We start from the raw sequence: 19,052 nt of genomic DNA, 5'->3' as shown, positions 1-19,052 counted from the left end.
GTATTATACAGGCTGTATGTCCTGTCGCTGTCCCGGAACGTAATGTGGGATTAGTGTATTATACAGGCTGTATGTCCTGTCGCTGTGCTGGAGCGTAATGTGGGATTAGTGTATTATACAGGCTGTATGTCCTGTCGCTGTCCCGGAACGTAATGTGGGATTAGTGTATTATACAGGCTGTATGTCCTGTCGCTGTCCCGGAACGTAATGTGGGATTAGTGTATTATACAGGCTGTATGTCCTGTCCCGGAGCGTAATGTGGGATTAGTGTATTATACAGGCTGTATGTCCTGTCGCTGTCCCGGAGCGTAATGTAGGATTAGTGTATTATACAGGCTGTATGTCCTGTCGCTGTCCTGGGAACGTAATGTCGGATTAGTGTATTATACAGGCTGTATGTCCTGTCGCTGTCCCGGAACGTAATGTGGGATTAGTGTATTATACAGGCTGTATGTCCTGTCGCTGTCCCGGAACGTAATGTGGGATTAGTGTATTATACAGGCTGTATGTCCTGTCGCTGTCCCGGAACGTAATGTGGGATTAGTGTGGGATTAGTGTATTATACAGGCTGTATGTCCTGTCGCTGTCCCGGAACGTAATGTGGGATTAGTGTATTATACAGGCTGTATGTCCTGTCGCTGTCCCGGAACGTAATGTGGGATTAGTGTATTATACAGGCTGTATGTCCTGTCCCGGAGCGTAATGTGGGATTAGTGTATTATACAGGCTGTATGTCCTGTCGCTGTGCCGGAAGGGTAATGTGGGTTTAGTGTATTATACAGGCTGTATGTCCTGTCGCTGTCCCGGAGCGTAATGTGGGATTAGTGTATTATACAGGCTGTATGTCCTGTCCCGGAGCGTAATGTGGGATTAGTGTATTATACAGGCTGTATGTCCTGTCGCTGTCCCGGAACGTAATGTAGGATTAGTGTATTATACAGGCTGTATGTCCTGTCGCTGTCCCGGAACGTAATGTGGGATTAGTGTATTATACAGGCTGTATGTCCTGTCGCTGTCCCGGAATGTAATGTGGGATTAGTGTATTATACAGGCTGTATGTCCTGTCGCTGTCCCGGAAAGCAATAAGGGATTAGTGTATTATACAGGCTGTATGTCCTGTCGCTGTCCCGGAAAGCAATGTGGGATTAGTGTATTATACAGGCTGTATGTCCTGTCGCTGTCCCGGAACGTAATGTGGGATTAGTGTATTATACAGGCTGTATGTCCTGTCGCTGTCCCGGAACGTAATGTGGGATTAGTGTATTATACAGGCTGTATGTCCTGTCGCTGTCCCGGAAAGCAATAAGGGATTAGTGTATTATACAGGCTGTATGTCCTGTCGCTGTCCCGGAGCGTAATGTGGGATTAGTGTATTATACAGGCTGTATGTCCTGTCGCTGTCCCGGAGCGTAATGTGGGATTAGTGTATTATACAGGCTGTATGTCCTGTCGCTGTCCCTGAACGTAATGTGGGATTAGTGTATTATACAGGCTGTATGTCCTGTCGCTGTGCTGGAACGTAATGTGGGATTAGTGTATTATACAGGCTGTATGTCCTGTCGCTGTCCCGGAACGTAATGTGGGATTAGTGTATTATACAGGCTGTATGTCCTGTCGCTGTGCTGGAACGTAATGTGGGATTAGTGTATTATACAGGCTGTATGTCCTGTCGCTGTCCCGGAACGTAATGTGGGATTAGTGTATTATACAGGCTGTATGTCCTGTCGCTGTGCTGGAACGTAATGTAGGATTAGTGTATTATACAGGCTGTATGTCCTGTCGCTGTCCCGGAGCGTAATGTGGGATTAGTGTATTATACAGGCTGTATGTCCTGTCACTGTCCCGGAACGTAATGTGGGATTAGTGTATTATACAGGCTGTATGTCCTGTCGCTGTCCCGGAACGTAATGTGGGATTAGTGTATTATACAGGCTGTATGTCCTGTCGCTGTGCTGGAACGTAATGTAGGATTAGTGTATTATACAGGCTGTATGTCCTGTCGCTGTCCCGGAGCGTAATGTGGGATTAGTGTATTATACAGGCTGTATGTCCTGTCACTGTCCCGGAACGTAATGTGGCATTAGTGTATTATACATAGTGTTCAGTCTAGCACCCGCCATCTTTTAAAATCCATGCAGTTCCTCTTCCCTGCCTGGGGTGTCGCTGTCTTCTTTAGTGATTCTAGCAGAGTGTGGTCTGTATATCAGGACTGTGCTAGAAACACCACAGCAGACAGCGACACCCCTGGCAGGGAACAGGTACTGCATGGGTTTTCAAAGATGGCGGGTGCTAGAATGAACACTAATACAGGCTGTATGTCCTGTCGCTGTGCCGGAACGTAATGTGGCATTAGTGTATTATACAGGCTGTATGTCCTGTCGCTTTCCCGGAACGTAATGTGGGATTAGTGTATTATACAGGCTGTATGTCCTGTGGCTGTCCCGGAACGTAATGTGGCATTAGTGTATTATACAGGCTGTATGTCCTGTCGCTTTCCCGGAACGTAATGTGGGATTAGTGTATTATACAGGCTGTATGTCCTGTCGCTGTCCCGGAACGTAATGTGGGATTAGTGTATTATACAAGCTGTATGTCCTGTCCCGGAGCGTAATGTGGGATTAGTGTATTATACAGGCTGTATGTCCTGTCGCTGTCCCGGAACGTAATGTAGGATTAGTGTATTATACAGGCTGTATGTCCTGTCGCTGTGCCGGAACGTAATGTGGGATTAGTGTATTATACAGGCTGTATGTCCTGTCGCTGTCCCGGAACGTAATGTGGGATTAGTGTATTATACAGGCTGTATGTCCTGTCGCTGTGCTGGAACGTAATGTGGGATTAGTGTATTATACAGGCTGTATGTCCTGTCGCTGTCCCGGAGCGCAATGTGGGATTAGTGTATTATACAGGCTGTATGTCCTGTCGCTGTGCCGGAAGGTAATGCGGGATTAGTGTATTATACAGGCTGTATGTCCTGTCGCTGTGCCGGAACGTAATGCGGGATTAGTGTATTATACAGGCTGTATGTCCTGTCGCTGTCCCGGAACGTAATGTAGGATTAGTGTATTATACGGGCTGTATGTCCTGTCGCTGTCCCGGAGCGTAATGTGGGATTAGTGTATTATACGGGCTGTATGTCCTGTCGCTGTCCCTGAACGTAATGTGGGATAAGTGTATTATACAGGCTGTATGTCCTGTCGCTGTCCCGGAACGTAATGTGGGATTAGTGTATTATACAGGCTGTATGTCCTGTCGCTGTCCCGTAACGTAATGTGGGATAAGTGTATTATACAGGCTGTATGTCCTGTCGCTGTCCCGGAACGTAATGTGGGATAAGTGTATTATACAGGCTGTATGTCCTGTCGCTGTCCCGGAGCGTAATGTGGGATTAGTGTATTATACAGGCTGTATGTCCTGTTGCTGTCCCGGAACGTAATGTGGGATTAGTGTATTATACAGGCTGTATGTCCTGTCGCTGTGCCGGAAGGTAATGCGGGATTAGTGTATTATACAGGCTGTATGTCCTGTCGCTGTGCCGGAACGTAATGCGGGATTAGTGTATTATACAGGCTGTATGTCCTGTCGCTGTCCCGGAACGTAATGTAGGATTAGTGTATTATACAGGCTGTATGTCCTGTCGCTGTCCCGGAGCGTAATGTGGGATTAGTGTATTATACAGGCTGTATGTCCTGTCGCTGTCCCTGAACGTAATGTGGGATAAGTGTATTATACAGGCTGTATGTCCTGTCGCTGCTCCGGAACGTAATGTGGGATAAGTGTATTATACAGGCTGTATGTCCTGTCGCTGTCCCGGAACGTAATGTGGGATAAGTGTATTATACAGGCTGTATGTCCTGTCGCTGTCCCGGAGCGTAATGTGGGATTAGTGTATTATACAGGCTGTATGTCCTGTCGCTGTCCCGGAACGTAATGTGGGATAAGTGTATTATACAGGCTGTATGTCCTGTCGCTGTCCCGGAGCGTAATGTGGGATTAGTGTATTATACAGGCTGTATGTCCTGTTGCTGTCCCGGAACGTAATGTGGGATTAGTGTATTATACAGGCTGTATTTCTTGTCTTTGTATCACTCGTGTTTTGTGTTCTGCTTTTAGGGTCACGTTTACCAGGATTACAGACCGGTGTTTTGGTCCCCATCAACCAGGTTAGAATGTCATCCCACCTCCATTTATCTGGTATCCTAAACTTCTTTTTAAAGTGCTTATTACTACATTATTACTGTATTATATTATTTGCCCGGGGTAGGTCTTCCATAATAACAATGAGGCTGCATTACCAGGAAGAACACGTGACTCCACAATCTATAACGGATAACGCTATCTGAATTAGTGATTCATCAATGTAGAGACAGGATTATATGCATTTGCATATTTTGCCCATTCTCACTGGTTATTGCATATTTTACCTAAAATCTAGTGATTGTGCATATTTTAGGCCCCGCCCCCTTTCCACCCGCGAGTCACAGAACTGCTTTGCCCTGCTGCTGCTGGCCAGGTAGTGGTAGAGTGTGCGGTCTGGGGAAATATGTGCGCAGTGTGGGGAACCTTGGATGTACGCTATGTCTGACACTGCTCTAGGCTGCCAATCCATGTTGATAAAAGTCAGTCTGGGCGGATGCCATTGCGAAGCTGATGAACCTTTGCCTGCCCCTGGCCTGGGACTTTACACCAAGAGACAGACTTCTGCAGCAGAGTAGGCGGGCAGAAGGGTTGTGACATCACGTGACGTGGAGGAAATGCCGTGTCACAGTGAGTATGCGGCGCAGGGAGGAAGCCTTCCACTGCGCCGCCCTCACGCTATGCTGACATTTGATCCATCGGCGCTGGAGATGAGGGTCCGTGTGGTTGATGCAAGAAGAGCTTTGGACGCTGCACTATGCTGTAGCAGCCAGGAAGAAAAAAAATCCTGTGCACAGCACTAGACATCTGCAGATGCTGTGGGCCTATTTTTGAGGTTTATTTGCAACAAATTTTATGCTGATTTTCAAATAAGTTAAAAATTACTTTATTTATTAATGTAGCATATTTTACCACTTTTCATGCATATTTTAAGTATTTTTCATGCATATTTCAAGCTTTTTATGTTGCATATAATCCTGTCTCTCTTCATCAGTAACCCCAGATATGATCGGTTCCTTCCTGTTGGAAAATAATCACCTTGTATTTATTGTACCTTTGTACCCCGTCATCATAGGACAGCGCTGGCTGAGGCAGAACTGGACTATAACCAACAACACGTCAGCCGCTCCGTTTATGTAAAGTTTCCTGTGGAGAAGCCGCCTCCTAAAATGGCCTCATTAATAGGTAATAACGTCGCTGCGGCATAATCCTGCTCTCACACAAACCATTTCTCCGCCAAAGTGCTGTCTTGTCTCTGCTTATTGTATTGTTAGTAACCAACAATAATATCGTCACCCACTTGTCAAATGAATGCTGCTTTCACATTGCCTAAACTTGTGAGACCAGGTATTTAAACCCCTTTCACACTGCACATAAATACCGGGTCTCAAGCAGGTTTGCAGTGTGAAAGCAGGACAGACAGGAGCTATAAGACAGCGTAGTGCATATGTAATGAGTGCAGTGCATATGAATGAGCCGCTCATTACATGTGTGCATATGTAATGAGCGGCTCATTACATATGCACTGCGCTCTCATAGCTACTGCCTGAGTCCTACATACCGGTTCAGAGCCGTTTTTTTATGCAGTGTGAATGGCTCTGAACCGTGTAGGACTCTGCTTTTTACCCGTTTGCAAATACACGGTTATTTTGTAACCGGTAAATGCAGACTGGAGCTTTCACACTGCAGCTCTAACCATTTTAAAAGGCAAAAAAACCTTGTTGACCTTAATCTCTTTTTACCTTTGACTGGTTGACCCTTAGACAATAGATTGAAGTATCGATAGGGTCAATCTTTTTACTGGAGATCCCGCTTTGTGCGCAGCTCAGCCAGAATGTGATTGCCAGTCCCACAGTCTGCAGTGTGCCCCAGATAGGATGTATTCATCATTAAATCGGTTCCTATGACCATCTGGGGGACATTCCTCCCCTCACTGTTGGGTGTGCGGTTGTTCCATAACTACTGGACTACTTGCATCAGGTGGGGAGGAGGTGTATTATACCCCTTTTACACCAAAAATGCTGCCGTCCGGGAGGTGAATGGATGCCGCAAACACAGGCATCCATTCACCTCCTCCGCTGCTGTCTGCAGAGTATAGCAGATCGCAGCGCAGGCTGTGTGTGACCCCCGTCCAACCTGCGGACACTGCGGTCTGCAGGTTGCACGTCCCCCATTGATGTAAATGGGAGCCGGGTCCCATTTACACCGCCTCTGACCCGGGTCTGACCTGCCGAAGACCCGTAATTTTGCGGCGGTGTAAAAGGGGTATTAGTGCCTACTCCTCATCCTGCCTCTAAACCATGGGTCTTCAAACTGTGACCCTCCAGATGTTGTGAAACTACAAATCCCATCATGCCTTGCCACAGTTTTGCTATAAGGGAGTGTTAAAACTGTGGCAAAGCTTGCTGGGATTTGTAGTTTCACAACATCTGGAGGGCCACAGTTTGAAGACCCATGCTCTAAACCCACAGTCTGCAGTGTCCCCGATGTTCTCAGAGTAAAGGATTTTAGCATTTATTTTTCTTTTAAACTTGGGAAGAAACTAGATGGAAGTTACATAACGAACAGTGGGCCTGATTCAGACTGGAGCGCAAAAGTAAAATCTTTCTCAAATGGGCAAAACCATGCTGTGCTTCAGGTGGGGCAGATGTAACATGTGCAGAGAAACTTAGATTTGAGTGGGGTATATTGGCTGTTTTATTCTTAAACTGCAACTTAAGCCCTGTACACACGGGGGGATATATCGCTCAGTGTCCCGTTTGCATCCGCGACCAGAGATGGTCGCTGATGAAAAAGAAAATGCCAGGGGAGCCCGGCAGTGGAAATCAGCTGGTCGCAGGAGCAGCGGTCACTACGGGGGAGAAAATGGGAGTGCGCAGGTGCGCACTCCCATCGCGGGCAATATGGTCGCTCGGCGACCATATTGCCCGCGATATTAGACAAATTTGCCTCCATGTGTACGCAGCCTTATTTGCCAGCAACGGGGCAGAGGAGTAATTCTAACAAGGGTTAGCACCTGTGTAATTCCGTATCCTGGTAGGAGCACAGCACTATGTTCCCCATAGTAAGGAAAGGTGCAGCCTTAGGTGGGAATGCTACACACAAGGGTGTTACAAACGCACCTGGTCTCGGAATGGACAGTCCCCTCTGAACACTGTACTAGCAGTAATTATACTCTTCTATTAGTTGCTGGATGTTCTGCTTCCAATGTTGGCATGGAAGCCCTTGACATAACCACGGCCCTGTGTAAAGTTATATAAAGGCCATTACAGGAGATGCTGGACTGTACATTGTCACCTGGTTACTGAAAATACGGTGTAATGAAGCCTGCACACGGGATGCGTCCACGACACCCATAGAGGGAGAATAAAATAGTGTAGCGAGACACCAGGCCCGCTGCGTGGCGAGCCCGCAAGAGGTGGGCGATCCACGGCCTCCCCTTGTCGGCATTGCGGCAGTCGGGATTCCGGCGTCGGGATTTCGACCGCCAAGATTCCAGCCGCCGGGATTTCATACTGATCTCCTGCACACAGCTCCCCCACCTGTATGCTGCTGATGGGAGACTGCTGGGGGAAGCTGGGAAGTATAACAGGAGAAGTTGTATTAGATTTATAGCCTTTCTGCAGATAATGAATGTGTTTGGTTTGCAGATGGGTCCTCCGCAATCAGCGCATTGGTTTGGACAACACAGCCATGGACAATCCCTGCTAACCAGGCTGTGTGCTACATGCCGGACACAGCGTAAGTCTCCGTGGTTTCCCACAGGCGGCCATTCTTCTTATGTTATGCTGACACATACATACAGGGCTATTTTTCAGCAGGCTCCAGCAGGAACTGAGGTCCTTATTCTAGTTCACTCTTTCTGACAAAATATTTCTTAGATGGACAAAACCATGTGCACTGCAGGTGAGGCAGGTGTTACTTGTGCAGAGATAATTAGATTTGGGTGGGGTTTTACACCTGCCTCACCTGCAGTGCACATGGTTTTGTCCATCTAAGAAATATTTTGTCAGAAAGAGTGAACTAGAATAAGGGCCTCAGTTCCTGCTGGAGCCTGCTGAAAAATAGCCCTGCATACATATATATGGTCATGTGTTCCTCCGGTTACACCTGTGTCCTCATCACTGCTATATGTTACTCCACAGGAATTTCTATGTTGTAGCTGGAATAATAACGTTTTTTTGTCCCCATTTGTACTGAACGATCGCTTCTCTTATACCAGATATTCCATAGTGCGATGTTCCACCACCGGGGAGCTGTATATTTTGGCTGCTGACCGCGTTGAATCCACTGCGCTTTCTCTGGGAACCAAGTTTGAGGTCATTTCAACATGTAAAGGTTTGTTATTCAGTGTATATTCTGCAACCATTCCTACTGTATATGCGCCCACCTCTGGGGTGTGTATACCAGCTGGCACCTTCAGGTATATATATACCTCATACATCCAGCCTCAGTACACCGTGCAGTGTGATATACCTCATACATCCTGCCTCAGTACACCATGCAGCGTGATATACCTCATACATCCAGCCTCAGTACACCATGCAGCGTGATATACCTCATACATCCAGCCTCAGTACACCGTGCAGCGTGATATACCTCATACATCCAGCCTCAGTACACCGTGCAGTGTGATAGACCTCATACATCCAACCTCAGTACACCGTGCAGCGTGATATACCTCATACATCCAGCCTCAGTACACCGTGCAGCGTGATATACCTCATACATCCAGCCTCGGTACAACGTGCAGCGTGATATACCTCATACATCCAGCCTCGGTACAACGTGCAGCGTGATATACCTCATACATCCTGCCTCAGTACACCATGCAGCGTGATATACCTCATACATCCAGCCTCAGTACACCGTGCAGCGTGATATACCTCATACATCCTGCCTCAGTACACCATGCAGCGTGATATACCTCATACATCCTGCCTCAGTACACCATGCAGCGTGATATACCTCATACATCCTGCCTCAGTACACCTTGCAGCGTGATATACCTCATACATCCAGCCTCGGTACACCGTGCAGCGTGATATACCTCATACATCCAGCCTCGGTACACCGTGCAGCGTGATATACCTCATACATCCAGCCTCGGTACAACGTGCAGCGTGATATACCTCATACATCCAGTCTCGGTACACCATGCAGTGTGATATACCTCATACATCCAGCCTCAGTACACCATGCAGCGTGATATACCTCATACATCCAGCCTCAGTACACCATGCAGCATGATATACCTCATACATCCAGCCTCAGTACACCGTGCAGCGTGATATACCTCATACATCCAGCCTCAGTACACGGTGCAGCGTGGCCTGGTTTTTGCATGAGATCTGAGAGTATCAGAAGGTTCTAGACTAATGTTAGCTGTATGTGCATTCTTGACCGGATGACCGTGTGCTTTTAGGATGAGTCTCCCATCTGTAAGTGCAGCCAGCTGACTTGGCCACAGGTAAAGGACTTCTGCATCTCCGCCCAGTCCAGCCTTTTTGGGTGGGAATTTGATGCGTGACCTGCTGGTTTGCACTGATCTTTCAGGCGATTTAACTATACTATTAGTTTATGTGGACCAGGACCATTTGCATGTGAGCACTGGGAGGTTACAGCTGAAGGAATTATTCACATGTTCTGTTCATTATAGTGCGCGGCGGATGCAGCACCGACCATGTAGCACATAATATTATACAGGTGATCATGTATGTAATATGTGACGGATGGTTCCCCCAAGAATCGGCATGCTTCACTCACACTCCTAGGCCCGCCCCTGGACTCCCATTGGCTGGTTTTACAGGAGTCTGGGATGTGATTGGGAATGAGTTAAGCCTTATTCTAATTCTTGGGTCCTGCATGGCACCCTCTGTATTCGGCGTTGCTGATCCCCGGGGCATATTCAGCACATGTGTTACATATGACCACATGCATGTTTATGTGCCCCACAAATTTTTCAAGTGGAGACCCTATAGCGCTTATAACATCAAATATATACAGTACTTCCCTTTTATTTGTAAGGACTTATAGGACAAATGGATGGAACAGAAGATCCTTGTTGTCAAATTTTCATTGATGATAGTTCATGCAAAACAATAAAAACAGAGGGATCATGTAATTGATAATCTGTCCATACAGCAAGTGGGTTAATGCACCCGTGCAGGTAGGCGGGATTCTGTGCAGCTGTTTTTCCTCCACCAAAGAAATGGGATATGAAGATAAGCGTACCCAGACTCACATCAAAGATGTGGCAATTAAACACATCAAGGTATCTTTTAATTTGCGTACCCCAACTCACACTGTGTGGATGTTGTATTCGCACATAAAGGTATCTTTTAATGGGGAAGACAAACGGTGTTATCAAGGGGATGCGTACCCCAACTCACACTGTGTGGATGTAGTATTCGCACATTTAATGGGGAAGACAAACGGTGTTATCAAGTGGATGCGTACCCCAACTCACTGAAAAAAGGGCTGTGCCGTTCATATCAAGGTATCTTTCAGACCACTCAGTAAATGGATCATAAAAGCTTTAATGTCTTCAACATCCAGAAGTACATATCATACAAGATAAAATGAAATAAAAACAGGGTAATCACTGTGACTGCCGGGTAGAGGGAAAGAACTAGTTCGGGACCTTGGTTGAAGACTCTCCCTGGCTGGATCATCCGGAAGACCCCCCAGGTTGTAGAATTCCACATTTCACCATCTTTCCCTCTACCCGGCAGTCACAGTGATTACCCTGTTTTTATTTCATTTTATCTTGTATGATATGTACTTCTGGATGTGGAAGACATTAAAGCTTTTATGATCCATTTACTGAGTGGTCTGAAAGATACCTTGATATGAACGGCACAGCCCTTTTTTCAGTGAGTTGGGGTACGCATCCACTTGGTTATACCATCTCATCCTCCCTATTTAAAGATACCTTTATGTGCGAATACTACATCCACACAGTGTGAGTTGGGGTACGCATCCCCTTGATAACGCCGTTTGTCTTCCCCATTAAAAGATACCTTTATGTGCGAATACAACATCCACACAGTGTGAGTTGGGGTACGCAAATTAAAAGATACCTTGATGTGTTTAATTGCCACATCTTTGATGTGAGTCTGGGTACGCTTATCTTCATATCCCATTTCTTTGGTAGAGGAAAAACAGCTGCACAGAATCCCGCCTACCTGCACGGGTGCATTAACCCACTTGCTGTATGGACAGATTATCAATTACATGGTCCCTCTGTTTTTATTGTTTTGCATGAACTATCATCAATGAAAATTTGACAACAAGGATCTTCTGTTCCATCCATCTGTCCTATAAGTCCTTACGAATAAAAGGGAAGTACTGTATATATTTGATGTTCTAAGCGCTATAGGGTCTCCACTTGAAAAATTTGTGTGGTAGATGTATTGTTGGAGGAGTGGTGTCTCCTCATCAGGTGTTTAAAACCCATTAGCAGCTGCGCCCAAGGGTGATCCAACTATCCATTTTTCTGCATGTTTATGTGCCCCTCCCCTGCGCTACATGGATAATGCTGCATACAGTCGGGATTAGATAATAAAGTGGATGGCCACAATGTGGCGGTAGACGTCCGTGTGACGTGCGTGCATGTTTCGGAGGAGGAACCGGGTAAAAACCAGCAGATTTATCACCTCCTGCTGGCTGCTGTTAATGCTACAAATACACCCTGATTGTGGCTTTTCCTCACCTGCAGGATCAGATCTGGAGAGTGGCCAATGTGGTCACCCCACACTACCAGGACGCTCCTCCCCTCTCCTGGGTGCCAACCATGTGACTATGGGGAAAGGCACCGGCCTGGTCCACACCGCGCCCGCCCATGGCATTGAAGATTACAGTGTGGCTTCTCATCACAAGTTACCCGTGGTAAGTAAATGGTTCTCTCCCAACGTGTCCGCGTGGACCCTGCCTTATTGTGCTCTTCATTGTAGTGAGTACTGACCGGTAAGTGTGGGGACACAAGGTTAGGTTGGTTGAGCAGGGGGTACATTTACTAAAGATTCAGCACCTCTTTACATTTATTTATTTTTTTACTTTCGTAAATAGACCCCTTTATAAGTTTTTTTATTTCTTTGCATATAAAAGTTCCTCATCTCCCCAATTCCAAAGCCTTGATCAGAAAGAAGTGTAACATCAGACATGTGGGAGAGATGGAGAGGGGCCTGCAATAGGGAGGGAAAGAGAGGACGTGCAGCAGTAGGGAAGGATAGAGGGAGGGTGGCTTTGGGGGGAGGGCGGCGGCTTTAGCGGTCGAAAGTGCAGTTTTCACTGGCGGATGCTACTCACCTGTCCGTGCTCATATGCGGCTCTCTGTTCTGGTCGTGGGTCTTCAGCAATAGCTGGTAGTTGCAACAAGGGAGCCAGGCAGAATATCAGCAGACATCACAGGTGCAGCAGTGGGAGTAGGAACCTGCTGCTTTTCCCAGTGACTGCTATTATGGTTCTGTGCGGGATATAAGAACCTGCGGCTTTTCTCAGTGACTGCTATTATGGTTCTGTGCAGGATATAAGAACCTGTGGCTTTTCCCAGTGCTTGCTATTATGGTTCTGTGCAGGATATAAGAACCTGCGGCTTTTCCCAGTGACTGCTATTATGGTTCTGTGTGGGATATAAGAACCTGCGGCTTTTCCCAGTGACTGCTATTATGGTTCTGTGCGGGATATAAGAACCTGCGGCTTTTCCCAGTGACTGCTATTATGGTTCTCTGCTGGATATAAGAACCTGCGGCTTTTCCCAGTGACTGCTATTATGGTTCTGTGCGGGATATAAGAACCTGCGGCTTTTCCCAGTGACTGCTATTATGGTTCTGTGCGGGGTATAAGAACCTGTGGCTTTTCCCAGTGACTGCTATTATGGTTCTGTGCGGGATATAAGAACCTGCGGCTTTTCCCAGTGACTGCTATTATGGTTCTGTGTGGGATATAAGAACCTGCGGCTTTTCCCAGTGACTGCTATTATGGTTCTGTGCGGGGTATAAGAACCTGCGGCTTTTCCCAGTGACTGCTATTATGGTTCTGTGCGGGGTATAAGAACCTGTGGCTTTTGCCAGTGACTGCTATTATGGTTCTGTGCGGGATATAGGAACCTGTGGCTTTTGCCAGTGACTGCTATTATGGTTCTGTGCGGGATATAAGAACCTGTGGCTTTTCTCAGTGACTGCTATTATGGTTCTGTGCGGGATATAAGAACCTGTGGCTTTTCCCAGTGACTGCTATTATGGTTCTGTGCGGGATATAGGAACCTGTGGCTTTTCTCAGTGACTGCCATTATGGTTCTGTGCGGGATATTGGAACCTGTGGCTTTTCTCAGTGACTGCTATTATGGTTCTGTGCGGGATATAAGAACCTGTGGCTTTTCCCAGTGACTGCTATTATGGTTCTGTGCGGGATATTGGAACCTGTGGCTTTTCTCAGTGACTGCCATTTTGGTTCTGTGCGGGATATTGGAACCTGTGGCTTTTCTCAGTGACTGCCATTTTGGTTTGGTGCGGGATATAAGAACCTGCGGCTTTTCTCAGTGACTGCTATTATGGTTCTGTGCGGGATATAGGAACCTGTGGCTTTTCTCAGTGACTGCCATTATGGTTCTGTGCGGGATATAAGAACCTGCGGCTTTTCTCAGTGACTGCTATTATGGTTCTGTGCGGGATATAGGAACCTGCGGCTTTTCCCAGTGACTGCTATTATGGTTCTGTGCGGGGTATAAGAACCTGTGGCTTTTGCCAGTGACTGCTATTATGGTTCTGTGCGGGATATAGGAACCTGTGGCTTTTCTCAGTGACTGCTATTATGGTTCTGTGCGGGATATAAGAACCTGTGGCTTTTCTCAGTGACTGCTATTATGGTTCTGTGCGGGATATAAGAACCTGTGGCTTTTCCCAGTGACTGCTATTATGGTTCTGTGCGGGATATAGGAAACTGTGGCTTTTCTCAGTGACTGCCATTATGGTTCTGTGCGGGATATTGGAACCTGTGGCTTTTCTCAGTGACTGCTATTATGGTTCTGTGCGGGATATAAGAACCTGTGGCTTTTCCCAGTGACTGCTATTATGGTTCTGTGCGGGATATTGGAACCTGTGGCTTTTCTCAGTGACTGCCATTTTGGTTCTGTGCGGGATATTGGAACCTGTGGCTTTTCTCAGTGACTGCCATTTTGGTTCTGTGCGGGATATAAGAACCTGCAGCTTTTCTCAGTGACTGCCATTATGGTTCTGTGTGGGATATAAGAACCTGCAGCTTTTCTCAGTGACTGCCATTATGGTTCTGTGCGGGATATAGGAACCTGCAGCTTTTCTCAGTGACTGCCATTATGGTTCTGTGCGGGATATAGAAACCCCTTTTGTGTGTGTGTTTTTTTGTTTTTAAGACCTACAGATTTTGTCGCTAACAATTTTCCAATTCGATTGACACTTCTAAGGATCCATACATTTTCATGTGGTGTGGTCATATTCCATTAACATTTCCGTCTACCGACTGCACAATGGGATCAATGCATCCCCCTGTTGTGCCTGTACATTTAGCGGATCTTGAATTCATTATAGCTAAGTAATCTTTTTAATGGCTAAATATGCCAGTCAGAGGGCACTTTTTCAATCCTGGGATTCGGGTTTAAAAAAATGCTCAATTACGAGATTTCCGGGATCCTGGGATCTGTCTCCCTAATTAAAAAACACACACCAAACCTGCTGCCCTGAACATTTACCTACATGGGTGGGCGGTGAAGGTGGGAGAGGGGCATGCTGCTGGGGGTGCCCCTGAGAGCAGGTGGGCATTAGGGGTGCGGTTGGCAGGCTGCACAGCGTGACCTCTGACCACGTCATGCTGCTCATGCTGGGTGCTCACACTCTGCCCGACATTAGACTTCATATGCGCAATCTAAACTCAAAATCGCAGGATTGGCCACTCCAATCCCAGGAATGAATTCCCGACAAATTTAGAGACAAATCCTGGGATCATGCCAAACCTGGGATTGGCCACCTTACTAATGGCTAATGCCACAGCCTGCTCTTTTCCCCTTTGTCTCCTCCTTCCGTGACATTAAAGCACTTCTCCATACTGGTCCTACAATCACGCAGAAAGTCCTTTTGGTCTTTTCCAGGTTTTACTACTGCAGCGACTTCCCGTGAACTGGATCTTCCAGCGCTGCGCTCATACTTGGACCAGATGTTCTCTGTCCATCGCGCAGACCCTCTGCTTGTTGCGTACATCACACATACATAGTGCAAGGCAACAACCCCATACAGAGTGTCTGCGTAGGGGCAGCACAACACAAAGCTTGTGTGAAACACATTGGTCATGCAGATGGCTGCGCTAGATAAACCCTAGGTGTATGGATAAAATGTGCATTCAACTATTTATAGCTGCAGTGAATTGTGGGTACTTGACCACACAGAGAAAACGGACCAGAAAAATACCAAACACTGCACTAAAATAGCAAAACAGAATGTAATATACAGTGTAAAAACACAGAATAATAAAAAATGTGCGTGCAATATTAAATAAATCTTATGAGAAAATCCCCAACTGGGAATGCTTGTAATAATAATTAAGGTAGAAATCACTGAAGGTTAATCTGGAATTTATTAAAGTAAATAAAGTCCCAGCATGTGAGGTTATTAGTAATCTGTTATAAGGAGTAGTCCATGTAAAAGCTCAGATGTCTCTAAACAAGCAGGGATAAGCAGCTGTTAGTTGTTATTGGAAATAGTCCATGCAATAGTTTAAGCAAGCAGGGATAAGCAGCTGTTAGTTGTTATTGGAAATAGTCCATGCAATAGTTTAAGCAAGCAGGGATAAGCAGCTGTTAGTTGTTATTGGAAATAGTCCATGCAATAGTTTAAGCAAGCAGGGATAAGCAGCTGTTAGTTGTTATTGGAAATAGTCCATGCAATAGTTTAAGCAAGCAGGGATAAGCAGCTGTTAGTTGTTATTGGAAATAGTCCATGCAATAGTTTAAGCAAGCAGGGATAAGCAGCTGTAATTTGTTATTGGCAATAGTCCATGCAATAGTTAAGCAAGCAGGGATAAGCAGCTGTTAGTTGTTATTGGAAATAGTCCATGCAATAGTTAAGCAAGCAGGGATAAGCAGCTGTAATTTGTTATTGGAAATAGTCCATGCAATAGTTTAAGCAAGCAGGGATAAGCCAGCTGTAATTTGTTATTGGAAAGAGTCCATGCAATAGTTGAAGCAAGCAGGGATAAGCAGCTGTAATTTGTTATTGGAAATAGTCCATGCAATAGTTAAGCAAGCAGGGATGAGCAGCTGTAATTTGTTATTGGAAATAGTCCATGCAATGGTTAAGCAAGCAGGGATAAGCAGCTGTAATTTGTTATTGGAAATAGTCCATGCAATAGTTTAAGCAAGCAGGGATAAGCAGCTGTTAGTTGTTATTGGAAATAGTCAATGCAATAGTTTAAGCAAGCAGTGGTAAGCAGCTGTAATTTGTTATTGGAAATAGTCCATGCAATAGTTGAAGCAAGCAGGGATAAGCAGCTGTAATTTGTTATTGGAAATAGTCCATGCAATAGTTTAAGCAAGCAGGGATAAGCAGCTGTAATTTGTTATTGGAAATAGTCCATGCAATAGTTTAAGCAAGCAGGGATAAGCCAGCTGTAATTTGTTATTGGAAATAGTCCATGCAATAGTTAAGCAAGCAGGGATAAGCAGCTGTAATTTGTTATTGGAAATAGTCCATGCAATAGTTAAGCAAGCAGGGATAAGCAGCTGTAATTTGTTATTGGAAATAGTCCACGCAATAGTTAAACAAGCAGGGATAAGCAGCTGTAATTTGTTATTGGAAATAGTCCACGCAATAGTTTAGCAAGCAGGGATAAGCAGCTGTAATTTGTTATTGGAAATAGTCCATGCAATAGTTAAGCAAGCAGGGATAAGCAGCTGTAATTTGTTATTGGAAATAGTCCATGCAATAGTTAAGCAAGCAGGGATAAGCCAGCTGTAATTTGTTATTGGAAATAGTCCATGCAATAGTTAAGCAAGCAGGGATAAGCAGCTGTAATTTGTTATTGGAAATAGTCCATGCAATAGTTTAAGCAAGCAGGGATAAGCAGCTGTAATTTGTTATTGGAAATAGTCCATGCAATAGTTAAGCAAGCAGGGATAAGCAGCTGTAATTTGTTATTGGAAATAGTCCATGCAATAGTTAAGCAAGCAGGGATAAGCAGCTGTTAGTTGTTATTGGAAATAGTCCATGCAATAGTTAAGCAAGCAGGGATAAGCAGCTGTAATTTGTTATTGGAAATAGTCCATGCAATAGTTTAAGCAAGCAGGGATAAGCCAGCTGTAATTTGTTATTGGAAATAGTCCATGCAATAGTTTAAGCAAGCAGGGATAAGCAGCTGTTAGTTGTTATTGGAAATAGTCCATGCAATAGTTTAAGCAAGCAGGGATAAGCAGCTGTAATTTGTTATTGGCAATAGTCCATGCAATAGTTAAGCAAGCAGGGATAAGCAGCTGTTAGTTGTTATTGGAAATAGTCCATGCAATAGTTAAGCAAGCAGTGATAAGCAGCTGTAATTTGTTATTGGAAATAGTCCATGCAATAGTTTAAGCAAGCAGGGATAAGCCAGCTGTAATTTGTTATTGGAAAGAGTGGTACTCTTTACCTAGAACGGCGCCCATCGGGGTGATCGCGGGATCGCGGGCAGTACATAAACGGCCGCGACGCGATGCCCGCGATCACCGCGATTTTCCCATAGGGAACAATGTTAAAAAGTCAGATTGACCGCGATTTTGCATTCAATGCCTCAATGCCCGCGATTTTACCATAGGAATCAATGTTAAATGGGCTACAGAGCCCAAATAGGCTCAATTAACCCTTAAATGTCACCCCAATTTTTTGACGCCACCCCACGATCCACGCCAACCCGAAGCGTGGCGAGCGCAGCAAGCCCGCGAGGGGCGGCGGTACGCGTCCTCCGACCTTTTCATGCCCTACTATCCACGTCGGCGTGGAGTTGAGAATAGAATAGTGTGGCGAGCGCAGCGAGCCACCGAGCCCGAAGCGTGGCGAGCGCAGCGAGCCCCGCGAGGGGACGCGGATACCTTCACAGTTATACGCGTCCCCTCGCGGACTTCACAGGTGTCCGTGGCGACGCCGACACCTGTGAAGCCCGCGAAGGGACGCGTTTACCTGTGAAGGTATCCGCGTCCGCTCGCCACGCTTCGGGCTCGGTGGCTCGCTGCGCTCGCCACACTATTCTATTCTCAACTCCACGCCGACGTGGATAGTAGGGCATGAAAAGGTCGGAGGACGCGTACCGCCGCCCCTCGCGGGCTCGCTGCGCTCGCCACGCTTCGGGTTGGCGTGGATCGTGGGGTGGCGTAAAAAAATTGGGGTGACATTTAAGGGTTAATTGGGTCTATTTGGGCTCTGTAGCCCATTTAACATTGATTCCTATGGGAAAATCGCGGGCATTGAGGCATTTAACATTAAAATCGCGATCAATTAGGCTTTTTAACATTGTTCCCTATGGGAAAATCGCGGTGATCGCGGGTACACGATTTTGATGTACCCGCGATGCCCGCGATTTTTTACCCCCGACGCCCGCGATTCTGATCGCGGGCGCCGTTCTAGGTAAAGAGTACCGAAAGAGTCCATGCAATAGTTGAAGCAAGCAGGGATAAGCAGCTGTAATTTGTTATTGGAAATAGTCCATGCAATAGTTTAAGCAAGCAGGGATAAGCAGCTGTAATTTGTTATTGGAAATAGTCCATGCAATAGTTTAAGCAAGCAGGGATAAGCCAGCTGTAATTTGTTATTGGAAATAGTCCATGCAATAGTTAAGCAAGCAGGGATAAGCAGCTGTAATTTGTTATTGGAAATAGTCCATGCAATAGTTAAGCAAGCAGGGATAAGCAGCTGTAATTTGTT

The 19,052-nt window shown here is 46.0% G+C and overlaps 1 protein-coding gene across 1 annotated transcript in view; it reads left to right on the top strand.

Moving 5' to 3' along the window:
• IARS2 (isoleucyl-tRNA synthetase 2, mitochondrial) overlaps positions 1–19,052 on the top strand; it is a 152,241-nt gene that overhangs the window by 16,939 nt on the left and 116,250 nt on the right. The window contains exons 5-9 of the mRNA XM_083175133.1: positions 4,114–4,163; positions 5,213–5,322; positions 7,788–7,878; positions 8,360–8,475; positions 11,858–12,027. Coding sequence (XP_083031259.1) covers positions 4,114–4,163; positions 5,213–5,322; positions 7,788–7,878; positions 8,360–8,475; positions 11,858–12,027 — 537 coding nt within the window. The remainder of the gene's footprint in view (positions 1–4,113; positions 4,164–5,212; positions 5,323–7,787; positions 7,879–8,359; positions 8,476–11,857; positions 12,028–19,052) is intronic.

This window comes from Crinia signifera, chromosome 3 (assembly GCF_055691185.1).
Source record: "Crinia signifera chromosome 3, ASM5569118v1, whole genome shotgun sequence".
In the NCBI taxonomy this organism is placed as follows: Eukaryota; Metazoa; Chordata; class Amphibia; order Anura; family Myobatrachidae; genus Crinia; species Crinia signifera.
The sequence above is the reverse complement of the archived record's forward strand: the minus strand, read 5'-3'. Positions and strand labels throughout refer to the sequence as shown.